The sequence below is a fragment of the Neopelma chrysocephalum genome, unplaced genomic scaffold (genome assembly GCF_003984885.1).
Source record: "Neopelma chrysocephalum unplaced genomic scaffold, ASM398488v2 Primary Assembly neopelma1_43, whole genome shotgun sequence".
Lineage (NCBI taxonomy): Eukaryota > Metazoa > Chordata > Aves > Passeriformes > Pipridae > Neopelma > Neopelma chrysocephalum.
In genome coordinates, this window is record NW_020897702.1 from 22,249,264 (window position 1) to 22,277,037 (window position 27,774).

The following is a 27,774-nucleotide window of genomic DNA, read 5'->3' on the forward strand; positions in this document are numbered from 1 at the left end:
AATTGCCCCTTTCCCCCTTTGCACACGGCTGTATCAGCCTGGGCTGTGGTGCCAGCAGCCGTGGGAGAGCGAGCGGCGGAGTTGCTGCAGGAACAGCTGTGAGAGGCAGAGTTTGCCCCTGCCGGTTGCTTTGAGAACGATGTGAAAGCTCCTTCCATCCACTCAACATGGCTTGTATTTGTGCCAGGGGGCTGTTTCCCCACAGTTAGGCTGTGGGATAAATCCATCTGGCCTTCCCTTGCTGCCCACCCGAGCAATGTTGCTCTCTCAGGAACAACACTCAGAGACCCTCACTTAACCCCAGGACTCAGGAGGACTTGCCTGGCAATTCTGCCTACATGAGGTCATTTTTTGAGTTTATATTCTGAAAATAGGGGTAAGCTTTGCATCTAGTGGGCTGCACACTCCAAAGAAACTGCCACGTCTTTGGCACAACTTGTTGGGCTTTGCAACATTATCCACAGCCACTGCCATCCTTCAGGAAGGGACAGGAGCATTTCTTGGGACCAAGTGGGCTTAAAAATAACTCTGATCAACACAAGCAGCTGGAGAAGTGATGGTGAAGGAGATGTCCCAGAATGCAGGAGCAGGGTCAGGCCCTGTTTTCTGTGGAGGTTTGCCAGCATTCTGCAAAACCTGCTGCTCCCCATTTGCACAGTGCCTCTGCTTTACCCTGAGTCTCTCCACATCAACACTGTACGGGAGCTGATGCTCTCCCTGTTTTTTGATGTGCAGAGCTGTACATCAAAGGGTTCAGGCTGGGAGATGTCAAGAGAGACACCCCCCTTTTCCCCTGCAGCCTTATCCTCTGGGGCTCGGTGTGAAGTTGATTGTCAACATCTTCATACTTGGACATGCTGTTCGTTGTGGATCTGGAGGCATCTCTGCTCTCTTGTGATGGGGCCTGGAGCTGCCCAGGGTCCCTTTCCCCCCCCACCCCATCCTCTGTGCCTCCAGTGACTGACATTTCTACTTTTTGGTGGGATACCACTTGCTGCAAATGGCAGATGCTGCTTGCCCATGGCTGTGGGGGTCTGTGCCAGCAGACCTGTGTCTGCTGTCCACCAGGAGAATGAGGCCTGAAGCTTGGATCAGTTCAGGTCACCTTCTTCTCCCTCTCCCTCCCTTATCATTCCTGGAAATGCCATAAACAGTGCCATTTCTGTCATTAATCTCATGGGGATGTTGTTACCTGCATGAGTCACCTGCTCTCAAGGCTCAGCAGCTGTTCTTTGTGCACATGTGCAGTGCGGCGGGGGAGGGACGATGGGGACACACGCTAGACCCTTTATGCTGCCAAGGTAGTGTGCTGGGAGAGGGCAAATGTCCTGAACTGGGTAGGATTTAGGGTAGGAGGATGTGAACGTATGTATTTCGCAACAAAAGACTCCATGGTGGGGCTGGCAGCTGGGCAGGGAGACCATCCTTGCTCCCTGTTTGTGCTATTTTCCTCCGGGTTTTATCTTCTCCTGACACAAACAGAGGCAAAACTCATCAGGTTCAAGGCTGACCTGCCCTGCTTATATCCTTGGAGTGGGTTTGTACAGCACCAGTCCCTTGCAGGCATTTCCTTTATGGGCTCATAAACTCCAAGGCTGGGCTTTCTGGTGGCAGGGCTCCAGCTGATCCTTGCTTGCCCTCAGTCCCAGCTTCTGGTAGGTCTAGGACATTGGCTGGGACACTGGGCAAGGATTTTGTAGTTGAGATAAGCTGAAGAACTCTGAACTGAAGATACTGAACCCAGAGCAACGTCTTCCCAGCTGATTTGCTGGGTGTTTGCAGAGCAAACCGTGGTGCTGAAGGCTTTGCATCTCTAAACCCAGAAGAAAGCAAAACCACAGCAATATTTTAGGGCAGAGAACAGGGATATTTGGGGTTTCTTCGCTTGTAAGGAGGTAAGGCTATGGTTGTGCTTTTAATAACCTTTTTAATTTTTCAGGGCTCTTCCCTCCACTCTAGGGAGCTTTTTTGTGCTGCTGATGTTACTCAACCCTGTCCTCTTATCCCCATGTACCCCTTAGAGTTCCACAGCATGAGGATGCAGCAGCTGGAAGAACAGCAGCCTGGGTAGGGATGATGGTGAAGCCCCTTCAAAAGTTTTTTTGGGGAGTGTTGACCCTACTACTGGCTTCAAAGGCAGAGCAAAGTGCTCATGCCCTCTGGGCTCTCCACTCCTCCTCAAATCTTCCAGGCCATCCCCATGCTGTATCTTCCCTGAGCATGGACCTTCAGGACCTTAGTGTGGCCTCATGATGAAGCTGGGCTCAACATGGCCACAAATACATAAGAAGAAAAATCCAGTGGATCAACTCAGGAGATTAAGACTGCAGGGTACCTGGAAAAGCTGGTGCTTCCTAAATCTCATTAGTGCCACCAGCCTTCTTAATCTCACCCTTTCCTGCCTTATTTATCAGATTTCCAGGAATCAGACCAAAAAGCAACTAATATTTCTAGAGGCTGTCGAGGCTGACACACAGTTCTATGCATTTTTACTCCAGCCAGCTAAGTGTTAGCTGGAAAACCAGCAATAAAAACAGCTGCTTTTACCTCCATGTCTTGTGGTTCCTGCATTTAATTCCAATTCCTATTCCAATTCCTATTCCAATTCTCCCAATTCCAAAGGGGGAGTGATGTTATTTTAGGACCTAGTGCAAAGTAAGGATTAGCAAGACTGTCTTAAAGGAACTCTTATATGCCTTCTGCTCATCATGAGGCTTCAGAGTGAACCAGGCTGTCATCTCTGTAGCTCATCTTCTAATTAAAAGTTTCTCAAAAACTGCTGGACCATCATTTCTGGCCTATTCTTGCTCTCTCTGTTTCCAAGAGCAGTCTGCTGATTTTACTTTAGAGGGACCCCCTGGTCTGTCTTTTCATCTAACAAGAAAAAACTCAATGTGAGAAACCACAGGGATGAAAAAACTGCACCAGTGGTGTTTCAGAGAGTCCTCTGAAGCTGGAGGGAATGTTTTTTTAGCCTTTCATGCAGTGAAGAACTTTTATGGAGCAGGAGGAGCTGCATGAGATTGTGCAGTTTCCTATCCTGAGAAACTTTATGGTGGGATTTTGCCTCTCTGAAAGTCCAGGGTGCATTGGAGGTTACAAAACAAAACCTGCTTTTGTTGTACTCTCCTATCCCCTCTCCCCCTGCAAAGGAAGTTATAACTCTAATAGGATTTAGATATTAAAGGCCAAAACCATGTAAAAAAATAAGTAAAATAAGCAGGTTTTGCACCGGGGTTGCCCACAAATCTGCGGCAGTGGATTCCTGCCTGGGGCTTAGAGCTGTGGAAAATATTTTCATGGAGGAGGTTCAGGAGCTTTAATTCTGAAGGTCAACGATGACACATCTTTCCCAAATATCCTTTGGGATACTTTCTCAAATCCCATACTTTGGACACCTAATTCTGCCAAGGTGGGATGTTAATACCAGCCTCTCCTGTTCTGGGTGGGTGAGGTATAAATCAGCCAATCACAGGTTCGTCTCCATGTCCCTGGCGTCTCCTGGAGTAATGCAGCGAGGAGCTGCCTGTGTCCCATGATGAGATTTTAATTTTTCTAGCCTTGGGGACTGAATTTATTAAGCCTCTCATGGCCCCTCCTACCGTGGGAGGGACGGCTCCAGCAGCCTCTCTAATACCGGGTGTCACACAGCGGTGCCACCATTCGAGTCCCGGAGTGTCACAAGCAAAGGACACAGCAATTCAAGTGCAGCAGAAAACAAAAATAACCCCTCCATGTGCGTCACGGCAAGGTAAGCTACTTCCCCTCTCCTAACTCTCAAAGATGCTCCTGCCTGCTGAACTTCATCTCTGCCTGCTCTTTCCTGCTTGCCTTGAAAGTTAGCACCGAGGTGGAGGGATTTCTATCACTGTTCCTTTGTTATCTTTATAGACTTTTGAGTGTGTTGGTTGGGATGCGGCAGCGGGTGATTGATCCGGCTCTCGCCTGGGTTGCAGTGAGAAACAAAGCCCAGGGAGCTGGAGAATAGGGAGAAACGGTAACAAAAAGGGAGGGAAGGGGGTCATTTGTGAGCAGGGAGGTTTCTGGTGTTTTGCTGCGAAGGAGAAGGTGCTCGGCAGTCCTGCTTCACTTGGGGTCTGTGCTGGATAAGTTGGCTGTGACCTGTTAAGAGGAGAAACGGGAGCTGGGATGAGCCGTGAGCGGTGGGTGGCTGGTGGGGTCGCTGTAGTCGGGGCAGTGAGGAGGGAAATGTCGGCTGAGCATTTGCAATTCTTGGGATAAAGGGCTGTTTCCATAGTAAAAGGGAGAAAGGAGCCTCTCTCTTTCTTCCTCTGAACTCGCCTAGCGTGTGAACGGGGAGGTTGACTCGATAACAAATAACCCGTGAAAGAGTAACATCTGGGAACAGCTGCAAATAATCAGGACCTGTTTAGAAAGGCTGGAAGCAACACTATGGTCCACCATCTGCCCTGCTGCTGCACATCACGCTGGGAGTTGTGATGGGCAACTGTTTGGAGAGCAGTTCGGTTCGCAGCTGAAAGCAGGATTTGGCTCTGGCTTTAGTATGCTGTTGTTGTCCAAATGCTTCCACATTATCTGTAGGTGTAACCACAGTTAGCAATGAAACAGGGGAATTTTCACTTCTAGGAAAGAGTGAATTTTAATTCAGGATCAGGCACTCAGCTGATGTGAACCTGGGGACCGGCACCGGGCCAACTTGGAGTTGCGAAGTCCAAACTTTGATTAGCTGGAGGTCCATCCACCAGTGTACATGACCTTCTCTTCACTTCTACACTTTCTTTGGGAATCTTGACCTCACAATGTAGCATGTCTCAGGACTTATCTCCTGATAAATCCTAAGAGGTGACGCCAGGTAGAAGGACAAGAGAGACCAGAAATAATTTCCTACAGCTGCTCAAGGCTTTTAAGCTGCATTTAACAACAAAAAAAGGCATAATGTACCATGAGACCAGCTGGATTTTAATTTAAAAATGTTCTGAATGTGAAGGGAGCCAAAGCTGTCGCTTCTTTTCTGACTTTGCTATTGAAATGTTTAAAAGGTGTGCAAGATTTTCAGGGCAATTTGAAATCCTTGCAAAGAGTACAAACACAAAGCTTGTTCTCACGACCAGTCTCGTGACTTCCTTATTCCATGACATTGGACCAAGGAGGTGATCAAATGGTGTCTTTTGAGCTTTATATATCACTTGTAATGAAAATATAGTTTTTTAAATTTGGTGGTTGTAGCTTGTTGTGAGACTGCCTACGTCTCAAAAGGTACCTCTGTGAAAGTTGTTACTGTACAGCTTTGCTTAGTGTGATAAAGTATCAGCCAAAATAAAGGAGAAAGAGAAAGTTGTTTCAGGTTTTTGTTTGGTTTGGTTTGGTTTTTTGTGGGTTTTTTTTTTTAGCCTGTGGCAGTTTGACAGTGTGCTCTTCGTTTCCTTGCAGTGTGGAAGGCCAGAAGCCCTCCTTCAGGCAAACCTTTCTGAGTTACCACCCATCAGCTGAAACAGATGTGCTCCACTGTGGAGCAGATCCTGCTCAGTAGCCCAGCCCCAGCTCAGCGGCTTTGCATGGGGGACAGGACGCTGCAGGAAGCTCTGGGGTGGTTATTCCCTGTAGACTGCAACACCGTGCGCATGTGCAGCAATAGCCTGGCTTTGGTCCAAACCTGATTCCATGTCTCGGGATATTTTGCAGGAAGAGGTCTGTACCTCATCTTGGAATGATTTCCTATGTTTTGGCTTGTAGAACTGCCCCAGAGACCCCTGTGGTGTGCAACAAAAAGGGGTCTTGGGCTATGTTTTTGATGAGCAGATAGGATAAAAAGTTGGGAAGATCCTTTGGGTTCCAGGTCTTACTGAAAGGAAAGAAAGGAGCTGGTTTGGGTAGAGCAACATAGAGACATGATTTGTGATGGACTCTGGACCATGCCTTCATGGCAGGATGAGTCCTGAGGGTACACAGTCCTGGCTCCACATTGCAACCTCTGCTCCAGCTATGGACACATTGTGTGAGGGAGCTGAGCAGCCTACCTGCAGGTGCTCATCTCTTCATCACCTTGTCCTCATCCTGGTCTTCACTTGCTGGACACTGCTTTTCCAGCAGCATTCAAAGGAGGACCCACAGCTGGCTGATTTTTGGTGGCTGAGGGCTTGGCATTTCATAAAATCCCAGTAAATGGAGGCTGTCTGTGGGTCATGTTCCCTGTAATTCTCCTCACCAGCAGGATGTTGGCATTTGCTGCACTTTTTGCCGTCTCCAGGAAAACAGGAGGGAAGAAGAAGAAGCAGTGGAATTTAGTGGATTGAACAGGAAGATGTCCCTGCCCATGGCAGAGGGTTGGAATCAGTTGAACTTGAAGGTCCATTCTGTGATTCGTTGATTTTATGAACACACCCATGTCCTGGTGTCATATTGGTCCTATTCTCCTGTCATTGTTTGCCTTGCCAATCTTTGTGGTGTCCCCAGGGAAGATGGGACATGATGAGAACCTGCTCTCAGGGTCAGGCTTGACTCTCCATCCTCCCATCCTGGGTCCTTTCTGGTGGTTGGGCAGTTGTAGTCTGTGTGAATGCACGATGCAGTAGCAAGAGAGAGAGATGAGAAACCCTGTCCTGGGACTCATTCTCTGTAGGTCTGGTGCTAAGGGAAGCCTCTTGGGGCCACCACAGTGTACCAGCTCTTTTCTTTCATCAACAGTTGCATGGAAAGGTGACAGAGTAAGAAGTTAACTGTGATGGTGGTGCGATATAATAGCAGCAGGCAGGGAAATAGGGCAGGGTGGGGTGGGGGAGTGTGTACATGTGTGAATGAGGTTGTGGCTGCTGCACCTTGGGGCCGTTTTGACGTCAGCTCCAGTGTTGGGTGCAAGAAGAAAGAAGCACATATTTGCAAACAGGGCATGGGATGGGAGCAGCTCGAAGCATCACTTTATGCCCACACACTCAGGCTGGAGTCTCATTGCTTGTGCAGAAATGCTTTAGAGTCAGTCCTTGCCTTACTCTCCTGCTTCATTTCCTCTGTTCTCCAATGCAACTGTGAGCAATTCCTTGTTTCTCCAGCTTCCATCTGCTCCAATTAGGCTGGAAGCCCCTGGATGGTTTTCAATCCCCGAGACATTTGTACAGCACTGAGCCTCAGTGACAATTACAGGTCCGGTCCTCTCTGCTGCCGCAGCCCCGGCTGCCGCCACCATTCCAGTCTGGTCCTTTCGGCAGCTGCTCTTAATCACTGACCTTAGTTTGGAAGGTCTCCAGAGCTGGAGAAATAAAAGACACTTTAGAAAATGGGGAGGGGGGAATTGGCAAAAGCTGTTGCTTTTTAAAAGACTACTTATTTCTTAAGATGTACTTGCTACTGATTAACCTTTGCTCCATGATTGCTTTAATTGATTCATGCCTTAAAGCTGTCAGAAGGGTTCTGTGGGGTCATGGTGCCTCTTAAGTGCTCTCTTTGCCTGCAAAGCTTTTAAGAATGTTTTGGTTGAGCACAACCCAATTCTTGCAAGAAATGCAGGTGAATGATGTTAATCCTTTTACCTTCTCCATTCCCTAGATTTTCCTGCCCTCATCCTCATCTTAGTGCTTTACTGTTGTGACCTCTTCCTTCCCTCCCTGCTGCCAGTTGGCAACCTGCTACAAAGCTGAGGATGTCCCTTATTCCTCTGCAATTCATCATGAATGCTGTTTGGGAGGGTTGATTTTTTGGCTCTTCTGTGAGAAAGAGGCACTGTAGGGTTGGGAACTACTGCCTGTTGGTGTCTTACATGTCTTACAGTCCCATGGGACTGCCCATGCCCATGCTTTATGTCACCCCATGTGCAAAATTTCTGTGGCTGTCTTTGTATGATAGCAGGGATAGACCCTCAGGAAAGGGGGAGATAACCCCCTGGCAGTTGTGCCCTTGTTCTCTCCATGCAAAGGTGCAGAAGTTCCTTGAAGTTGAGCTGGCAGGGCTGAAATGGGCTTGCTGGGTTTAAGTGATGAATGGCCTTTTGCTGTGGGCTGGGTTCTTGCCCTGGCACTTTGGAGGTGGTGTATGGCAGTTCATCTGTCTTATTTAGACATCTGCCCTTGGATGAGCTGAGTTGTCCCATATCTCTGCTGGCTGTACTGGGCGATCAGTGTGACCACTCAAACACAAAGGAGGTGGAGCACAAGTCTGATGAGGAGTGGCTGAGGGAGCTGCGGATGTTTAGCCTGGAGAAAAGGAGACTGAGGTGGGACCTTGTCGCTCTCTACTACTACCTGAAAGGAAACTGTAATCAGGTGGGGGTGGGTCTCTTCTCCTAAGTAACAGAATAAGAGAAAATGGCCTTAAGTTGCATCAGGGGAGGTTTAGATTAGATATTAGGAAAAATTCCTCATGGAAAGGGTGGTCAAGCATTGAAACAGACTGCCTAGGGAGGTGGTGGAGTCACCTGGAAAAACTGTGTAGCTGTGGCACCTGAGGACATAGTTTAGTGGTAGGTTTGACAGTGCTGGATTAATAGTTGGACTTGGTGATGTCAGAGGACCTACCTATTCCAACCCTAGTGATTCCGTGATTTTAACCGCTCTTCCAGGAAGACCAAAGGAGGAATGAAAACACCCACCCCAAGCTCTGCATCTAAATAAATCACTCCTGTCCTCCAGGATGCTGGGATGTGAGGGCTAATCGGTGCTGATCCAGCAGATCTGACTGGGCTGTGTGACCTGGGCCCTGAGACGGTCCATCAAGGGTCTGCCCATGGGTTGTCTACACTGATCTTCTTGCCTTGCTTAAACAAACTCCATGTTTCACATGGATGAAAATCAAATGTGCCACACAGTCCTCATCTGCTGCTCTTGTTGCACTGTTGGCACAAATCTAAATTGGGAAACTGAGGCTCTGGGTGATGGCTCTGCTGAGCTTATAGTTTGAGTTAGGTCAGGAGATTTGTGTGCCAGACTATCCTTTTGCTCTGAAATTAGTTCCAAACTTTTCTGACGTGGCTTATGCAGAAATATGGTAGTGTTTAATTAGCTGGAAAGGATTTTTCTCTGGGAACAGCAGAACCACATTCTTATGGCGCAAAAATGGACTGGCCCTTATGCATTTGGATACTGTCAACTAAATGGAGAAATTTCTGGCTGGTGACATGGAAAGCACCCTTTCCTCCCTTTTCTTTTCCTTCTTGCAGGGTGTTTTGCTCCAAGGCTTGAACTTTAACATCCACAGCTTGGGGGAGGGCCAGCGCCGGTGTCTTCATTGCAGTGGCCATCCAGGGCCCCTGTCCTTTGTCCGGGCTGAATAGTGCTCTGCAGAGCTGCTGAGCTGAGGTATGCGATCTGCAAACCTCTTTTCTTTCCCCCTCTTGGCTCAGAGGCAAAGTCTTCCCTCAGATATGATGCTTGTGGTGGTGTGCAGCCCTCGGTGGGGCTGTGGGGCCAGAGGGGGTCCCCCACGCTGTGTCCCAATCTCCTCGTCTCTGCTTAACAGCAGGGCACAAAGAGCTGCTTAGGCATTCCCGGGAGCAGAGAGGGACCCAAGCCAGGGCATGCTGAAGTGCACAAAGTAGGATTTATCTTCAAAGAAATATTTCCCTCCTTTCTGAGCTCTTTTTATTTTTTTTTTCCAAGGGATTTATTCCTCCTCCTCCCCTCCCCAGGCAGGCTTTGAGGCATGGAAGCACTTTTTGCCTCCCCACAGTGGCTTTTCAATGGTGGGAGATCGACTTCTTAGAAAGCTGCGGGCCACCCAGGGGCAAAGCTTGGGGCTGAGCACGACTGCACGCCTTGCTGCTGGTGACATTGCACAGCCACGAGCACGGTGAGAAAAAAGCTCTCCCCTTCTCCTGTTGACCACGCTGAAGTGCGGGGAGCAGCACTGCACCCCAAACTCGTCACATTGAGTCTCTGTTTTCAGGCTTGACCTGGAGGTATGAGCTCACCGATGCTCCTAATTCCCTCTTTGTGTAGGAAGGTGAGACCTTGGCATGGATATCTCACTGCGGCCATCTGGGATCAACATCTGGCTGGGTGATGGAAGGTGTGTCTGTGGTCACGGATGGAAGGTCGCTGTTCCTGATCCTTTTTGGGGCTAATTTCTGCCTCTGCCTACCTGTACTGCCCAGGGGAAGGATGCCAGCTTCCCCAAAAGGCTCTGTCCTTACTGGAGGGGTACCCAACACTGAGATAACAGGTCCTATAACCCAAGCTAATGTGTTATATATGAAGTATATGAAGGACCTCAGGGTCAAAACCAGGAAAGACTCTGCTGAGGGGTCTGGCACCAGCAGGGCCAAAGATACCTGTGTGTCATGCTCATTTCTGCAATGCTGAGAAAGTGCCTATGGACCCAAGAACACCTGGATCAGAATATGCCTGAGTCCAGCCAAAGACACGGCATTTGTGAAAAAAAAAATCTTTCTCCACCTCTTCTTTTTCTTCCTTATTTTTTTTAAAGCGACTATTCAGCTTTATTCAAAACACTCATTTTGCTCCTTGCAGGCTCCTATTGTAGCACCGTGAGACCCTTTTACAAACACAATGATTTTCCTTTGACTGTTTCCACATGAAGCTGAAAGCATTTGTATAAAATGCATTGTAAATGCTCTGAGGCTTGGCCAATAATTTCCTGGGCACACATTTGTTCATGTATTCTGCAAAGTGCTTTGAAGATGAAGAAAACCAGCTGTGATTTATAATGATGATGAGTATGATTAAACAAGGTTTCTGCAAGTAGTTGTGGATAATGAGCCATCCCTGGGGACTGGACATTGGGTACAAACATGCACCAAACACAGAATCATAGAATGGTTTAAGTTGGAAGGAACCTTAATACCATCTAGTTCCAAACCCCCTGACCTGGGCAGGGACACCTTTCACTAGACCAGCTGTAGTGGACTGATTACAAGATGGAGTCTGCTTCGCCATTGTCTCGAGGGTGGAGTTAAAAAGCCTGGATGCCACAGCTAGGCTGCTGCAGGAGCCGAGCTACTTGCAAAAGCTCCAGGAGGCACCTAGCAAGCAGGCAAAGGCAGGCAGACTAGCAAAAAAAAAAGATAAAAAGTTGTTACAATAAAAAAACGCGGCAAGGACTTACTCTCCCAAATAAGGTATTCCAGGCAGGTCTTACTTGGAGACTGGGGAACCAGCCAATGGACACTCAGGGCCTATCTTGGTACCAGGCGAGCTTTGCTGGGATACTGGTGAACTGGGCAGTGGGCACTTAGGGGCTACCACGAGGAGGGTATTTAGGGCTGTGCCTGGGAACTGCTGGGGGGGCTGTTTCAGGATTGCTGCAGGAGCTGCTGCCACTCTGTTACCCTACCGGTTCGGCTCATTCCTCAGAGGATACAAGGCGACCAGGGAAGAAGCCCAGCAGAGAGATCTACCAGCTTGCAAGCCAGTGGCATTTCATGGCGGTGGTAACTCCTGCCCTGTGCTTTTAACAGTTACCCTTAGCTTTCCCCACTTTTCTATCTTCCTTCTTTGTCTCTGCTCTTTTGTGTTACAAAAAGTTGAATTATCGTTTTGGGATCCAGCATTTGGCCTCATTTGTGCCTTAATCTCAAATATAGGAATGTTTTAGAACCTAGTTCCCCTCCGCATCTAAGCAGATTGGAACACCAGGTTGCTCAAAGCCTCATGTAACCTGGCCTTGAACCCTTCCAGGGATGGGGTATCCACAGCTTCTCTGGGTAACCTCTGCCAGTGCTTCGCCACCCTCATAGGAAAGAATTTCTTCCTAATATCTAATCTAAACCTGCCCTCTGTCAATTTAAATTCATTAACAATCTCAGCTCTCTCAGCCTGTCTTCACAGGAGAGGTTCTCCAGCCCTCTGATCTCGAGAGACTCTTGGGAGATGTACCTTGAGGGAATAGAGACACCAAAGCGTTTTGAGGGAGGGTTTGGGGAGAGGAAAAAGTGATCTGTGCAAAACTGTGTTTCAGCTTTGAAGATTTATTTCCTATGATGGTAACTGTGGTATAAAGCCAGGGATAAAGTTGCCTTTTCTATGCTAAATTCTTATGGCCAATGTTTAGTTTAGTTTCAAGGTGAATAGATCCCACCTTGGAGTGAGGATTGCTTCCCCATGACAGGGGTATATTTAGAAATTGGGCTGCAGCAGCATTTTCAAACCCACCAAACTCATTCTTAGCCCTAGGGGCTCCTCAAGGACTTCTCAAATTCACCCCACAAAATCAATTGGTTGCCTCAGAAGGTCTTGCCTTAAAGCATGTGTCTACAGCCGAGGGACCTATGACTGAGCAGGACACACCACCCATTTCCAGCACAGCTCCTGCTGGGTGTCCTCTGTGATGGGAATAAGTCCCTGTGCAACTTTAATAGATGCAGGATTTTGACTGTATTTGTTTGAAAAGGGCTTGATCATTTGTGTCTGTTCAAAGTGTGGTGGGATGTTCTAAAACACAGGACATGAACTTTGGTAGAAACCCCTCCATATCTTTAGAAACCACAGCCACTACATGTTAGAGGTATAGTGCAAAAAATTATTTCTTGTTAACCCCTTCTACACCTACTGCTGTTCATTGTTTCCCATGTTAAGCCCTGTTGGTTTTTTTGCTAATATCTGTGTTCTCCATCTCAAACCAACAGCTAATCAGTGCATGAGACATGCTTTACACACGTTTGTCCCAGGCTGTACGTACCCCCTGGGATTCCACAGAGAAGTGAGGTATAATTAGGGCTTATAAAGAAACTGGTGAAAGTCTTAGTGATAAATTATAATTATCATCTGCCAGGGAAAGGATATAGGGTATATCTTCTATCAGAGATTATGACTATCTTTATTTTATTTGATCCTTTTTCATTTCCTATGTTAAATCTCATTAATTTCCTGAAGAGAAACTGAAGGCAGATGGTAGTCAAATAAAAGGGATCCTGGAGTGGGATCCAGAGCCTTGGGCAGACTCTGTAAGGTAGAAATGCAGGTTTAGGAGATGGTCTTTGCCGATCTTTTTTGGCTAGTGGTAAGATGTGTGTGCAGCTCATGGTGATGGTGATCAAACAGCAGCTTGCCAGGAGGTTGATTTTATTCCTTTGCTTCTGTTGGTGTGGTGCTGTGGAAGAGTCCCAAGGGAAAGGACAAGAAATTATGCCCTAGAGAGTGGTGGGATGGCACAAGAAATTTCCAGGCTAAGGAGCTGCAGATGCTGGAGAGGCTCAGCTCAGGCTCAAGGAATCTCCCTAGCATGGGGTTCACTTTCTCTCTAAATCCCTTGGAAATAGTGGCATGGGCAAAGTGGGCATCACTCCTTTCTCCTGCCTTCCTACGCCATCAAGATTCTCAGGACAAGCTGGCCATGCAGGTGCATGGTGCAGGCGAAATTACCATCTCCATGTCCCTCACATGACTCCTGTCACCTATGTAAATTTTTTTCCCCCAACTCTCTTCTTGCAGTGGACTGCGAAATGTGTTTGTAATATCTGGAAAGAGCCTGCATCCAGAATCACAGAATCACAGAATGGGTAAGGTTGGATGAGACCACATTGGGTCATCTGGTCCGACCTCCCTGCTCAAGCAAGGTAATCCTAGAGCACATTGCACGGAATATCATCCAGATGATTCTTGAATATCTCCAGTGAGGGAGACTCCACAATTTACCTGCACAATCTGTTCCAGTGCGTGGTCACCTGCACGGTAAAGTAGTTTTCCCTCGTATTCATGAAACCTCCTGTGCATCGGGTTCTGCCGGCTGCCTATTGCTCCACCAAGAAGAGCCTGGATCCATCCTCTTTGCACCCTCCCTGCCCACATTTATACATGAGGTCTGAGGCTGAACCAGCTGCCTGCGCTGCATCGCCTCAGCTCCCTGCCCGCGCAGCTCCCCCCCCCCCCCCCCAACCCCCCCCCCGACCCCCGGAGCAAACTGCGCCCCCCGCGCCGCCCCCGCGCAGCCCCCGCTCGCTGCCCCGGCTCACTCGCGCTCCCGGCAGCGGTTTAAAACTGCCGCTCCTCGCCCGATCGGCTGCCGTGAACTTCCCGGCCCTGCCGAGGCTCTGGGCTGCTGCTGCTCGGGTGTCCTTGAGCTCGGGAACTCCCCCGTACAGCCTGACCTGACCCTCATCCCCGGACGTACCTCGGTCGCCGCTGCTGCCGCTGCTGCCGCCTCGTCGACCGTGTCTTACAACTCCCTGCGTTGTAAGATGTTGTGTGGGAGAAACCTGGGTAGATGCCGGGGAAAGGAAAGAAATACTTGAAAGACCCAAGGGAAAAAGCTATAGGGCAATGCAAATTTGGCTGCTGTAGCTGTTCATCCCTTGAAAGATGAATGCTCCGGCCCTAGAGCACCCAAAAAGACACGAGATTTTAATCCTTCTCATGCACTGGCCTCTCAAGCAGGCTCCTCTCTGCAGTGCTTTCAGTGTTCAGGCTGTGTGGCTGAATATGTTTCCTGATTTTTCTCTCCTGCTCCTTCCTCTGTCATCCCCCTCGGCTATTCCCCATGTTTTTCCTCACTCTCTGTGAAGCAGTGGGAAAGGAGCAGCTCTGTCTGACTGCCTGCAATTATGGGGACTCTTATCTGCAAGCAAACAAAGTCTCTGTTTGCCAGGGAAAAACCTGAGGTTCCTGGGGTTTATGGAGCAGAAAAACATATGTTAATGCTCTCATGGCTCACTTGTGAAGGAGTTGTAAACTTTGGTGCCCTACTGACGCATGTTTTCCTGCTTGCTCTTTGCTCCCATGGCTTTCCCAGTGAATGGATTCAAGTTTGCTGTTTCCCTTCTCTACCTATTTAACTTTTCCTGGTAGAGATGGGCAGGAATTGCAGATGATCTCTGAATTTTAAGAGAACTGTGCTTCAAATCTGGATGCAAGCACTTTGAAGCGTCTTGCTAAGTCCTGTCAAGGACTGAACTGTTTCAAATCCTAACCTCCTGTCTTTTGGCCTCTGCGTCTGCCATTTGTTTCAGTGTTGTTTGACCCTTAGGTGGTTGTTGGGTCCAGTTACTGGGGTTTTATCATTCTTAGGATCAGATACTTGTGAATTCAAACTGTGCCAATATTTGATGTGGTCTGAGGCACTGCAAAATCAGCCAGATCTTGGGAGAGATGTTGTTATGGCTTCTGAATGCCTTGTCCCAGCTGTAACAGCAGACCGGTATCTGGTGACCAAGGATCAAACTGTGGAACTGTGGGTCATGGAGAACTTGAAGTGTGGCTGAGGAGTAAGAAGGGAGGTTGTGTTAAATGAAACACAATTACATGAGAACGTGGAGATGGACCCAAGGGCAGGAACTAGGGAAAAGATGTGGCGGTAAAAGAGAAGGAGTAATGTTTGTGTGGAAAGACATAGATAAAGAGAAGAACAGAGTACCTGGACATATGAATAGATTTTGAGCTGAGAAGCACCTTTCTGACTGTCCTTGTGGCTATCTTTGTCTTCCTCATCCTCACATGGGACTTGTCATATTTCTTCTGGACTTCTCCTGGAGTTGCCACTGGACTGTTTGCTGATACCAGCAACAGTTCAGTGTAAATGCATCACAGATACATGAATCTTGCAGAGCTGCAGAGGAAGATGAGCTCTTAGGAGTCACTGCCTTCAGAGTGAAGCAGCCGAAATATTTTGTGAGTTGGCCCTGGTCTTCCCAATCCCTGTCAACTCTTTTCTTTGCATCTCCGTACAAGCATCACCTTTTGTCTAGTGCCTTGAGCATGTCTTGTGCTTCATTCCTCAGAAGAGACCCAGCAGTTTCCAAAGCTGTGGGGCAGCATGGCTCAAAGGTTCCCATTTGCTAGATGAGCCCTCTGTATGCCCAGAGGGAGCAGGAGAAGCCTCGGATCAAGTCATGATCTGGGGCTTGGAAGGGTGGTTTCTTCTTTGGATTAGAGCTCACTGATCCCAGTAGATGTGGTAAAATGTGTTTAGTGTTCTCCCACTGGTTTCTGGTTGTATTTCTGGATGCACTTTACAGGTGACTGCAAGGTCTTTCATGCATAGCCATTTATTTCTCTGTTGAACAGGGGACAACTTCAGCCACAGTAGCTTTCATTCCCTAGTCACACAGAATCACAAAATCAACTAGGTTGGAAGAGACTTTTGAGACCATCAAGTCCAACCTTTGACCTAACACCACCTCATCTACTAGACCATGGCACTAAGTGCCACATCCAGTCTCTTCTTAAATACCTCCAGGGACAGTGAATTCACCACCTCCCTGGGCAGCCCATTCCAATGTCTGATCACTCTCTCTGTAAAGAATTTCTTCCTAATGTCTAACCTAAACCTTCTCTGGCAGAGCTTAACACTGTGCCCTCTTGTCCTACTACTGGTTACCTGGGAGAAAAGACCAACCCCCACCTCACTACACCCTCCTTTCAGGTAGTTGTAGAGAGTAATGAGGTCTCCTCTGAGCCCCCTCTTCTCCAGGCTAAACAGCCTCAGCTCCCTCAGCCTCTCCTCATAGATCTTGTACTCCATTTCCTTTACCAGCCTCATTGCCCTTCCTTGGACTTGCTCCAGCCCCTCAATATCCTTCCTGAACTGAGGGGCCCAGAACTGGACACAGCACTTGAGGTGTGGCCTCACCAGAGCTGAGTACAGGGGAAGAATCCCTGGTCCTGTTGGCCACACTGTTCCTGATCCAGGCCAGGATGCCATTGGCCTTCTTGGCCACCTGGGCACACTGCTGGCTCGTGTTCAGCTTTCCGTCAATCCAAACTCTCAGGTCCCTTTCTGCCTGGCTGCTCTCCAGCCACTCTGTCCCCAGCCTGTAGCGCTGCATGGGGTTGTTGTGGCCAAAGTGCAGGACCTGGCACTTGGTCTTGTTAAACATCATACCATTGGCTTCAGCACATTTATCCGGCCTGTACAGGTTTATTGCCTTTGTGGGGTGCTTTGGCCCTTTGCAGGCTTCAGAGGAGCAGCTGGGTGAAGTAGCTCTGTCTGTTGGGGACTGGGAGAGCAGGGAAAAGGTCTCTGGCAGAGAAGAAAGGACAGGGCAGGAGAAGAGGGACAGAAGGATGCTGTGCCAGCAGAAGGGAGAGCCCAAAGCAGGGGGCACGTTACATCCTTTCAATCTCTTGATACTGAAAAGTCTTACTGCCATAGTGATACTACTTGGACAACAGAGCCAATGGGGGTTCAGGGGATGCCAGACAGAAAGGTGTTTTGCTCGTCTTTGGCCAGCCTGATGTTTTTGGGAGAGCCAGGGGTTGGTGGAGGGGGTTGTGGACAGGAGGTTGTGTTTGTCTCTCCCTCTTTCCCCAGCCTCCTCTGCGATGAAGGGTCCCTTCCCCAACAACCCCTGGAGTTGGAAAGGGGACTTGTTTGGAAAGATTAAGGCAGGAGTTCATTAAATTCTAATTATAGTGATGTTATAAGTATTCTGATGCATAAATGATGTTCTGATGTTGCCCAGTGAAGCTGTGGCTGCCCCATCCCTGGAAGGGTTTGAGACCAGGTTGGATGGGGCTTTGAGCAACCTGGTCTAGTGGAAGGTGTCCCTGTCCATGGCAGGAAGGTTGGAACTAGATGATCTTCAAGGTCCTTTCCAACCCAAACCATTTTGTGATTCTATGATGAAACTGAAAACACCTTTTCTTTGCTTCTGGGGTAGAATCCAGGGTGAATTATTTAAGCATTCAGAAGATCAAGGCCAGATGATGTTTGATACATGAGAGAAACTGGATGCTGCATGTATCGAGTAGCCTGTGCTAGGGGTAAACAGGTCTGTCCTGGAGAGACTGTGGGTTCACCACATCCTGTTATGGCTACCATGTACCAAAACCCATGGGAAGTGCAAGGGAAATCCCAAATAGCAGGTGACTGTGGACCCCATACAAGGATACTCTGGGGAGGAAGAAACATGAACTATAAGGAAACATTAGAAAAGCTGGGATTGTTCAGGCTAGAGAAGGTTTAAGGGGAGGCATAGACATGTGAATATATGAAATACGTAACAGAGGAAAAGTTTAAGCTGTTTGCTATATCCAACATAAACAGGACATGAAATAACATCCTTAGATTGTACTACAGGAGACTAGATATTGGGAAAAAACCCCTCAGCTTTTAATAGAGAAGCTAGTTAGGACTAGTTTAGCCTGTCTTGAGGGATGGTGGGATCTCCATCACTGGCAATTTTATGAGGGATATACTAACACCTAGATTTAATACCTGACATGCTGCTGCAGCCAGACAGACAATGTGGGCAAGGATCTCCATAATCTGTTTTCCTGTCAAACCCTGTGTGCTCATAGATAAATACTGATGTGTGAGCCTTGTACCCACACCCAGGAATGCGAGTTACAAACCTCATGGCCCTCTGACAGCAAAACTAATGGTTTGGTCCAGTGTTCTGAGTTCCTATTGCTGAAGAAAAAGAGCTGAGTGAGAGTGGATGCTGTGTTTCAATGATAGGGGAACTCATGTTTTTAGAGATCCTTATAGGAGGTTACAAATACTGCAACCCCATGGCATGTGACAACCTTCTGGTAAGAGCTCTGAAGGCTCAAATATATTCAGAAGATGTGGCTGTTGTAACTTGGTAATTGCTGGGTTTATGCCAGGTGCACTTTAGGCCAGCTGATGAAACCAGTTGGATCAGCTGTCATCTGCATCACTCACAGGTGGCATAATGCCCATACCCCCCCCAGCTGTGCTCTGGGAATTCAAGAGCAGGATCACCATCTTGCCACATGAGATCAATTTTTTACGAGATGATGACCTGCTGGTGCCAGGATCTGGTACTGCCGAGTTTCTAGGGATGGCTTGACCCCATCATATCCAAGAGTGTGTGATTTCCCCCTGACTGTCCTGGATGGGCAGACACATCTATCTGAGGAAGGCATTCAGGACATGGCACACTTAGCACTGCTTAATTAGTAGTGGTCCAAACTGAAACACCTTTTTGTTTCATTTTCATCCTCTCTCCTTGCGCTCCAGCTACCAATAGGCTAGAGCATTTGGAAGGAGTACCAGGGGTGCGTTGTTTCTGTTTTAACTTGTGTTCCATGTCTCTGATTTATTCATGCCTTCTGCAAATGTGTCAGTTTTTTAGATATGTCATTCTGCAAGGATTTGTCCGCTGATTTCTGCAGAGACACACTGGGATCTGAGTTATTTGCAAACACTTTACGTGTGCATTTCATCCATGTGTATAGTGCAGCATACTGTTCATTCTTTTTATTATTACTATTATGTCAGAAAAATCAGAGAAATTTGGAGTCGTAAGCTGGGACTTTGCAGCAGATGTGCCTGGATTTGAACATGATTGGTATGGACTCAAGGATGTGATGGCACTTAATAATGCAACAGAAAAACATCTCTGACTGACTTTGTACTCTAAAGAACTGTATAATGGGGCTTCTTTGCATGTCCACACAAGACTTTTTTTCTAAATCTTTCCTTGCAGTTTTGATAGTGCCCTGCTGGGCAAAACACTCTTCACTGGCACTAGCCCATGTGCTATTTGCTTCACTGTAACTGCATTGGTTGCAATTTACACCAAGTTCTTTGTTTAAAATTATGATTATGAGTAGATCTCCCACATGTATATCTTTACAGTTAGTCTTTCTATCCTTGAATACCTATGCCAGGTAAAGTTATTTCAGCTAGGAAATAATTTTTTCTTAAGGGATCAGTCTCTGCAATGTTGCCGTTTTACCAGGATAAGAGAGCTGTGTACCCGAGGGGATTTTAGTGCCTTTTCTATATGAGGTAGTTAAATTGATGGCATGTTTCATACAGATCACAGTGATGTTGAATAATTCCCATGGCTAAGCCTAGGCTCAGGTTCATCTGACATAATTTTAAAGTCTGCATGCAGTGCTTAAGTTAATGAATTCATTTCCCAGAGCTCCCTGTATAGCCAAAAGGAGGCAAAGGTTTCCTCAGGGTGATTAAGAGCATGTAAGTTACAACCAGGAGCACCACTGGTACCACTGAGGGGATTTGCAATGTCTGTCCTTCTCTGTTAGACATCTCAGTTTGGTATATAAAATTAGGTGGGGTGTCCTCAGCATTGTTTCCTGCTGGTCCCAGCATCCTCTTGGGAAAACTTCCTCCCTGTTTTCTGATATGGAAAGCTTACCCAGTAGGAAAGGGGGGCTACAGTCTCCCTGTAAAACTTGCGGTCTTGTTTCAGGAGGAAGATGAGATAACACCTCAGATGGAGGCCAGTTCCACCAGCTTCAAAAAGCTTAAGTTTGGGAAGCTGAAGGTGGTACGTCGGCGCTTGCTACAGAGGTATGAGCACCAGCCCTTCATCTCCTGCCTGGCTGGGTTCTACAGCTGCCGGTGGAAGCGGTACCAGCGCCAAAGGACCGAGCCTGGGAAGTGCTGCTGCAAGATGGTAAATTAGCTCATAACCAGTACAGACATGGATTTCTGTAAAGGACCAAGGCAGTCCAAGCAGACAAGGGTTGATGTCATGCAATCCCAGCCCAACATCATTTGGAGCCCGCTGAGATCTGTCGGGCTGTTAGATTTTGTACTAAGTGCTTCATGAATTGCTGTGTTTCCGTGGCAAGCTTGTTTTATATGTGCCACCATGCAGCTACCAAATGTGTGGTGGCGGGGAAGGACTTTGCACCAAACCCTCCTGTCTAGTGAAACATCTCAGAGCCATGGAATCAATTTAAAGAAGTAACATCAGGGGTGAGTGTGCAGTAAGAATTGCAAAGACAACTGCTGCACAGTGCAATTAAAATCCTGTTCATTTGGGAAGTTATGAGTTTTCCCTGAAAACAAGTGCCGCTGAGTACACTTTTGAGGACATTCCCCTGGTCACAAGAGACAGGGAAGGAATTCCTCTCTATATTTACTTCAGTTAGAATTCTAGCACCAAGCCACATATTTTAGGGACAGCCTAAAAGTACCTGCCATTTGCTCTGATTGCTTTGGGGTAGCCAAGGCTCTGACCACTTGTTCTTCCTCTCGCTCTCCAGCGGGAATGCCTGTTTTTCCCATGGCTCATTGGAGCTTTCTGCTTTTCTCTGATCTTTCTATACACGTGGGGTGAAGGGAAAAATGACTACAACAGCTTTGACTGGTAAGTACCATCTTTTCCTCCTCTCCTACCCCTTGGACAGGTCACCGGGATGACTGGGAAGGGATGAGCACTCTCCTCAGCATCTGTGCTGCAACAGGGCACTTTAGCCATGAAGCAAAGATTTGGCATTTTAAACTCATGGTTACAGCATCCAAATTGAATGTCCAGAGACTTCAGAGGTGCTGAGGCTCTGCCTTTTGCTTGGCTACAATTTTTAGGTGTAAGTGTGAATCTGGAAGAAAGGGGAGAATCATCATCCCAAAAATTGTGAGTGAAAGAGACTAAATGGCTCTTTCCTTTCCTTCTCTGAGTCCCTTCCCCCCCACCCCCCCCATTCCACCTGAAGAAATGTAATGGCTGGAATTTGAGGCATTGCACCAGCTAGCTTGCTGGAAGAGTATTCCATGTTCCCGGACTCAAAAGTAAGAAATAATTGTCAGAGATTTATGCATGTCCTTTCCTTCTGTATCATGTAGGCAACAGTTATGCAAATCCGGCCTCTAAAACTAAATTAAAACTGCTCAAATATTATGGGAAGGAAAGGTGTAATAAGGTGTACTAGTCTGGTGGTTAATGCAATCAGGGATTTTGGGAAGGAGGCTCTGAATCACTTTTGCATGTTATGTGGAAGGTTATCCCTCCCTCTTTCTTTGTTTTATTGCTTTGAAAATTTCAGAATTTCAAGGAACAGGGCTGTCGATCTCCTCCAGTCCATATGCTAACCACAAACATTATTACAATATTTTATTGCTTTCTAGGTATAACTATGGGAATCTGGGCTTCTGGTTTCTCTGGTCTCTTGTTATCCTTATAGTGGCTTCAATCTTGTTCACATACATCTCACTGTTACTGGTAAGTAGTACTTGTTGTAAGCTGACCATGACTTGTAGTCCTAAAAAGTAAACAGACCAAAGCTCAGTCTAGCCCACCATATGATCCTGAGACAGTGGATGCCTGGGGAAGGTTTGGAACACAATGATTGTTTATGGTACTTTCTCCCCATATCCACCTGCAAATGACCAGTTTTAGCTCAGGGGTCTCTGAGCCAGATATAGTTTCTGAGACTTCTTTTGATGATTTGCCTTTGATAAATGTGTCCAATCTCTCCTTGAACACAAGGAAAGCTGAGCCAGCAATGGCTGGATTTAGATTTAGGGGAAGCTAAAAATTGTTGCTTTGGCAGCAGGGAAGTATGGGGCTCTGAGTCATGTAGCGGTGGTGATACGTCATCACAGCTGAGTTATTCTTCTAATCCTGGAAAAAAAGGTTCTTTAGAGGAAAAGGAATGTTATCACTGAAGCTACCTTGACTCACTCTGCTTTGCTGGAGGGTTTTCTCTAGGTAGAGACTACAGACATGATCACAAAAGTGCTGATGAAGTTTATGCTGAAAGAGGTTCCTGAAATCTTCACTTTTCCAAATCCTGTTAAATTTTCTCTTCAGTTCTAATCTGTTGTCTGCTTTGGTTACTGAAAACATATCAAACCCAAACTTTCCCTAAAATTTCTACCTACTCATCCCTTTCCTTTGTCCTTTCCCTCATAAGGAATCTCCCAAAATAAAGACAGATCTGCACCTGTGTTTCTACCTTCTGCATCCAGAGTTATAGGGTAAGAAATCACTTTAACTCCAGACACTGGAGTCCACATTCAGTCTCATGCCTGCTCCAACTTTCATTTTGAAATGCCAGGTGCTGAGAGTGAGGTTATGGCTTTGTCTCACCTCTGTGACCAAGACAACCACCTTTTATCATCCATTCCTGCTGTTCTTACCCATTCCCTGATGTGTCATCATATAGTCAGTCTGTAAATTGCTCATGACAGGGAATGTCTTTTGGCTTTGTCCATGCAGTGCCTAACACAAATGGTTTCTGGGGTTCTTTGTCCCTACTGAAGTACAAGTAAATAGTGGTTTTATTCAAGTGCTAGCAATAACTCCCCCAAAGTGATAAATAGGACAGCTGCTTGGCCATGCCCACAGCAATCAGTAACATCACAAAAGATGTGGACTAACTGAGCTCTGAGTAGGATAAACAAGAACAATTCCTTACAAGGATTTTGTAACACTCTGGTGGCTCTAGGGCTCAGGGATTATTATTTAGGAAAGCCTACCTGCTTTTCCAGTGGCCATGGAATAGTGTGGGTAGTTTGATGGTTACAATGCTACTTTGGGCAGCTCGGAGCTTTGCCAGAGATGATCATGTGACAGAGATGCATCTGAGATTGTGCCTCAGCAGGTTGTGGATCTGGAGTCAACCTCAGGATCAGACCAACCCCCCATAGCACATACTAGAAACCGGCTTCACATGATTCCCTGTGCTTGAGTAGCCTGAAGACCCCTGGGGCTGGTGTGTCAGCCTGGTCATGTTCTGTCTGGATCCAAACAATGGCCAATGTCTGAGCAGTGGACTTTCTTAGAGGAGTTTCATGTCTCTGTCAGGGTCAATGTGATGACCGCAAACTGTCAGGGCAGGTGGTTGGCAAAGTAAAGTCAGAAAGGAAGATGGAAGTTATGAAGCGAAACTAGTGTCCTGCATGGCTTAGGTCAGTCCTGGTCTCACTCTTTATTTTGTAGATACATCCTCCTTCTCTCCTCAAGCCTCTCAGTTCTTTCTAATGAGGCTAACAACATTTGCCTTCCTCAGAAGGGTGAGCATGGATAAACCTGAAAGAATACAAATAGTCTGGATGGTATCAGACAACAGGAGAAACACTTGAAGATGTTCCTCTGCTCTGAGGACAGCCTCTGCAGTGAAGTTCCATTTTCTCCTTGATTTCACGAAGCTGTTAAGTGACCCAGCCAAAGCTTTTCGGTGTTTCTAAGGGCACTTGCCCTGATCGATTGCATCACCATGCCACCGTGTCTTATGTGGCAAGACTGCTCCATACATCTGTGTTGAGTGGTGGCGTTGGGAGGCATGAGGCTGTTCCATGAATAGGATTAGGTCTTGAAGGAAAGGGAAGCAAGGAAAGTTATCGCTGCCATAATTTATGCTCCCACTATCTCAAAGCATGAAGGGTATTGTAGCAGCTGTGGCTGGACAATGCTCATTGCAGCAGGGTTCTTTCAGAGAAGGACTCTACCAGGAATCCACCCCTCCACCACTGTTTGCAGAGCTTTCCCTTCACTGAAGGTTTTGATGGACCACCCAGCAAAACACTGGGAACCTCACAGGCTAGTAAGTATAACTCAGCCCTTCCACTTCTAAATAAATCTGTCAGTGTGGGCACTATACAATAGCTGGATTGCTCTAATATGTTTCAAATAACTGATGGCCAAATAGGTTGCTGCCACAATGAATTATATTCCAAGTTCTGGTTGAACAGGGTTGGATGGAGACTATCCCCACACTTGTTGCAGGAGGGACTGGAGACCTTCACCTAGGCAATATTTTCTTGTGGTGTTTTGCATGAGCAGCCCGTCACATCTGAAAACTGAGCACCCTGATGCCTTTGTTGGAGCAGAAAGGTTTTATAGCAACCAGTGGCTGGTCTGGTTTGGTTTGTAAACACTATACCCTTTTTCTTAATGATGGCACCCAACTGCAGCCTGGATGCCTGCTTCCATGACCTTATTGTGAACCTTTGAAGCATATACGCTTCTGACCACCAGCCACAAGTGGCTGAAGAAAATGCTGTACAAACTAGCACTAGCTGTCTGTACAGAGATGGTCTCCATCCACATGCATCATTGTCATTTTTTCAGACAATCAATTTTAATTAATTCAGTTGTTCAATCACTCCCCAAGACAATTTTCTCATCCCCATTAGGGCTAAAAGGTTAAGCTGAGGGGTCTAGTTACAGAACCGTTCATGCTCAGCGGAGAAGGAAAATCTTTTCCTGTTCAGACTTTCAAACACCAACAGATAGCATTTTCCTCTTTGCAGTTCAACCATGTTTGTTCTAATGGTTGTGGGGAGGTGACTTGTGAATGTACAAAGTATAGGGGCTCAGATGTGTGGTGGCCTCTCCATTCATAGACTGAGAGAACTCAAATTGACACCGAAATCCAAAAAGTTACTTCAAACCTCCATCCCTCAGAGACTAAGGTACCAGACAAGTTCTGAGTTGCTGTATTTTTGCCAAAAAGTGAATGTAAGGTCCTGAATCCAGCTGTTGTGAACATCTGAGTGAGCAGCTGTTTCAGGTGAGGTGTGTGTTTAAGTGCCTGCCTCCATGTCCTTGTTCATCAGCAAGGTTCTTCACCGAGAGAGTGGTTGGGCACTGGAACAGGCTCCCCAGGGAAGTGGTCACAGCACCAAGCCTGACAGAGTGCCCTGAGTTCAAGAAGCCTCTGGACAATGCTCTCAGGCACATGATGTGATTCTTGGTGTGATCCTATACAGAGGCAGAATATGGACTTCGATGAGCCTTGTGGTCCCTTCCAACTCAGAATATTCTAAGTGTTTGGCTTTTTACTGTACTCAAGGACCAGGTCTTTGTGTAACATTGCTTGCAGAAAAGGAACAAATGGTCTTTTTTCTTTATTTTTTTCCCCCTGAAATAGCTTATTTAAATAGGGCTAACTTAAGATCTCTAGCAGTATTTCAGTTTTCTCTGAACTGCTCCCACTGTTACTCATCATATACTGGGTATAGGATTCCATTAAAGGAACTCAGTGTGTCAGGAATCACTTAAAGGCTGATTTGTACTCATTGCTGAGTTTATCGTAGAATCATAAAATGGTCTGGGTTGGAAGGGACCTTCAAGATTATCTAGTTCCCACCCCCCTATCATGAGCAGGAACACCTTCCATTAGACCAGGTTGCTCAAAGCCCCATCCAGCCTGGACTTATATCTTCCTTCAAATCAGCATGATCCTGGAAAGAGAGTGTGTTTGTAGATGGGTGGGAAACAACTTACATTCCTTTGCAGTTACATTTCTGGAGAGAAGATCCTCTTCCCCTAAGTCTATACATCCTGTTTTCATACAATCCCACTATCCTAAGGTCTGGAGTGAGTTGCATCATTAATGATCCTCCTCGGTGGAGCATTGATGTCTACTAACTGGTAGTTTTTCTTAAGCCTTGATATCTGGTGATACTGGTCCCCAAATTATCCTTTACAGTGGTCAGGAAGCTCGCCTCAGGCATTCAGACTCCTGAACATAGACCTGTGCATTTTCACAGTAGCAAAGTGCTTCTCCTGGTGAAATTCATGTCCAGGTTCATTGGTTGCTTAGGTCTGGAACAATGTGAAGAAACTCCATCAGAGCCATGGACTGACTTACCTCATCCTTGGCTTCTTGGTGTTCAAGGTATCTTGGGTTGTCCCCTGTCTTGGCTGGGGTTTGCCCCATGCGTTACAGGAATCCTCCCCAAGGGCTCCAACTTCCCATCAGAGGGAAGGAACATGCCAACCACCAAAAACTGAAGTTATTTAATCTCCAAGATAATTTTCTCTGATCTGAGATGTGCCTGTCTCTTGCATTCCCTCTGGTTACTGGGGGACCATTGCCTTGTTTGCTGTCTGCTCTGTATTTTTGTGCTGCTTTGAGGCATTTTTTATTCCCTGGCCTCTCTCTCATGGTTGATATACCTCTAATCACAACCAATGCACAGAAAATAATCAGGGTTAGTGCTGTATTGATTTATACAATAGCTGTTGACCCTGGACATCATTCCTCTTTCAGAGTCTGTACTCACAAAGAAAATCATTGAAAGTGAGTACCCCAAAGTGCCCAATTATCTGTTAGCCATGAAAAAGTCTTTGATCCTGCAGGGCAGCCTTGACCCGTGCTTGGCCATTTCAGAAGCATTTTTACTGTAGCAATAAACATTTCTCTGCATGCACCTGTCCTGCAAACAGCTTTGACATTGTGCAGGAAGACCTAGTGTAAAGTAACTTCCCAATGCAAAAATAATTCCAGAAGTACCTCACTGAACACACGTCATCTTCCCCCAGGATGCATACAATTTCTTCTTGATTTCCCAGGTCCTCGCGATGTGTTTGCTTGCAGAAGGTCAGCAGCTGTACCTGCACTGGAGTCACAAGGTGGGGAGAGTCAGGGCTTTCTGGTAACTCTAATCTGTGCTTTAAATTAATTGAGTCTGCGGTATTTCTTTGCATGAAAAACTTCTTAGACTGTGGAAGAGAAGGAAGAGAGAGAAGAGGTTAATCTTATGAGGATTTAGATGTCCATAAGAATGATATCTCCACCTGAGCTGATCACTCAAATTCCTTTTTCACTCAGTGGAGGGAAATTAATCCTCTGAGGATGCAATTCATCCAGCTGGTCATAGGCATCTAAATTAAGATGAGATGAATCACACTCAAAGAACCTTTTTTCCCCACTGACTCTAAAAGGTGCCTGCAGTGACTCATTCAGGTGAAGATATCTATATTTGAAACATCTACATATGGTAAAATGAAGTCAAAATCAAAGTTTCCAGGAGAAGCACAGCATGATTTTCTGTAGCAGGCCCCAGCAACAGTGAAAAAAGTGTCTGCTCTCAATGCAGAAGAGAAATACGGCTTTTCCGAGGCATCCTGGTGCCTCATGCCTTTTGGTCTTTGGATGGTTCCCTGCAAGTGGTCAAGGCCAGGCTGGATGGGGCCTAAGCAATCTGATCTAGTGGGTGGCATCCCTGCCATGGTTGGAGCTAGATGATCTTTAAGATCCCTTCCAACCCAAACGGTAGAATTCTATAATTCTCTAATTCTATGCTATGGTTTGGGAAATGCCACCTGGAGTTTTGAAGGCACAAAAATAAATCCTCAGAGATTTGTTCCTGCAAAGTTACATGTTAGAATCATCATCCTTAAGTAATTCTTGGGGCTGTGTAAGGCATTTAAGAAATGCTTCTCTAGCCATGCAGTCTAGG

The 27,774-nt window shown here is 46.8% G+C and overlaps 1 protein-coding gene and 1 long non-coding RNA gene across 4 annotated transcripts in view; one reads left to right on the plus strand and one right to left on the minus strand.

Moving 5' to 3' along the window:
- Positions 1–2,676: 2,676 nt before the first annotated feature.
- LOC113964857 lies at positions 2,677–13,778 on the minus strand. Its single transcript, XR_003533320.1, has 2 exons — positions 13,560–13,778; positions 2,677–4,122 (listed from the first exon to the last, which is right to left on the minus strand). It is a non-coding gene; the product is annotated as an uncharacterized LOC113964857 (long non-coding RNA).
- GDPD4 (glycerophosphodiester phosphodiesterase domain containing 4) overlaps positions 3,733–27,774 on the plus strand; it is a 39,055-nt gene continuing 15,013 nt past the window's right edge. The window contains exons 1-5 of one of the 3 annotated variants that reach the window (XM_027677606.1): positions 3,733–3,751; positions 20,045–20,251; positions 20,847–20,950; positions 21,709–21,802; positions 26,885–26,944. In XM_027677606.1, the coding sequence (XP_027533407.1) occupies positions 20,069–20,251; positions 20,847–20,950; positions 21,709–21,802; positions 26,885–26,944 (441 nt within the window). In that variant the 5' untranslated portion in view covers positions 3,733–3,751; positions 20,045–20,068. Of the gene's footprint in view, positions 3,752–13,884; positions 14,097–20,044; positions 20,252–20,846; positions 20,951–21,708; positions 21,803–26,884; positions 26,945–27,774 lie in introns of those variants that run through there. The other 2 variants (XM_027677605.1, XM_027677607.1) reach the window with 2 other exon arrangements.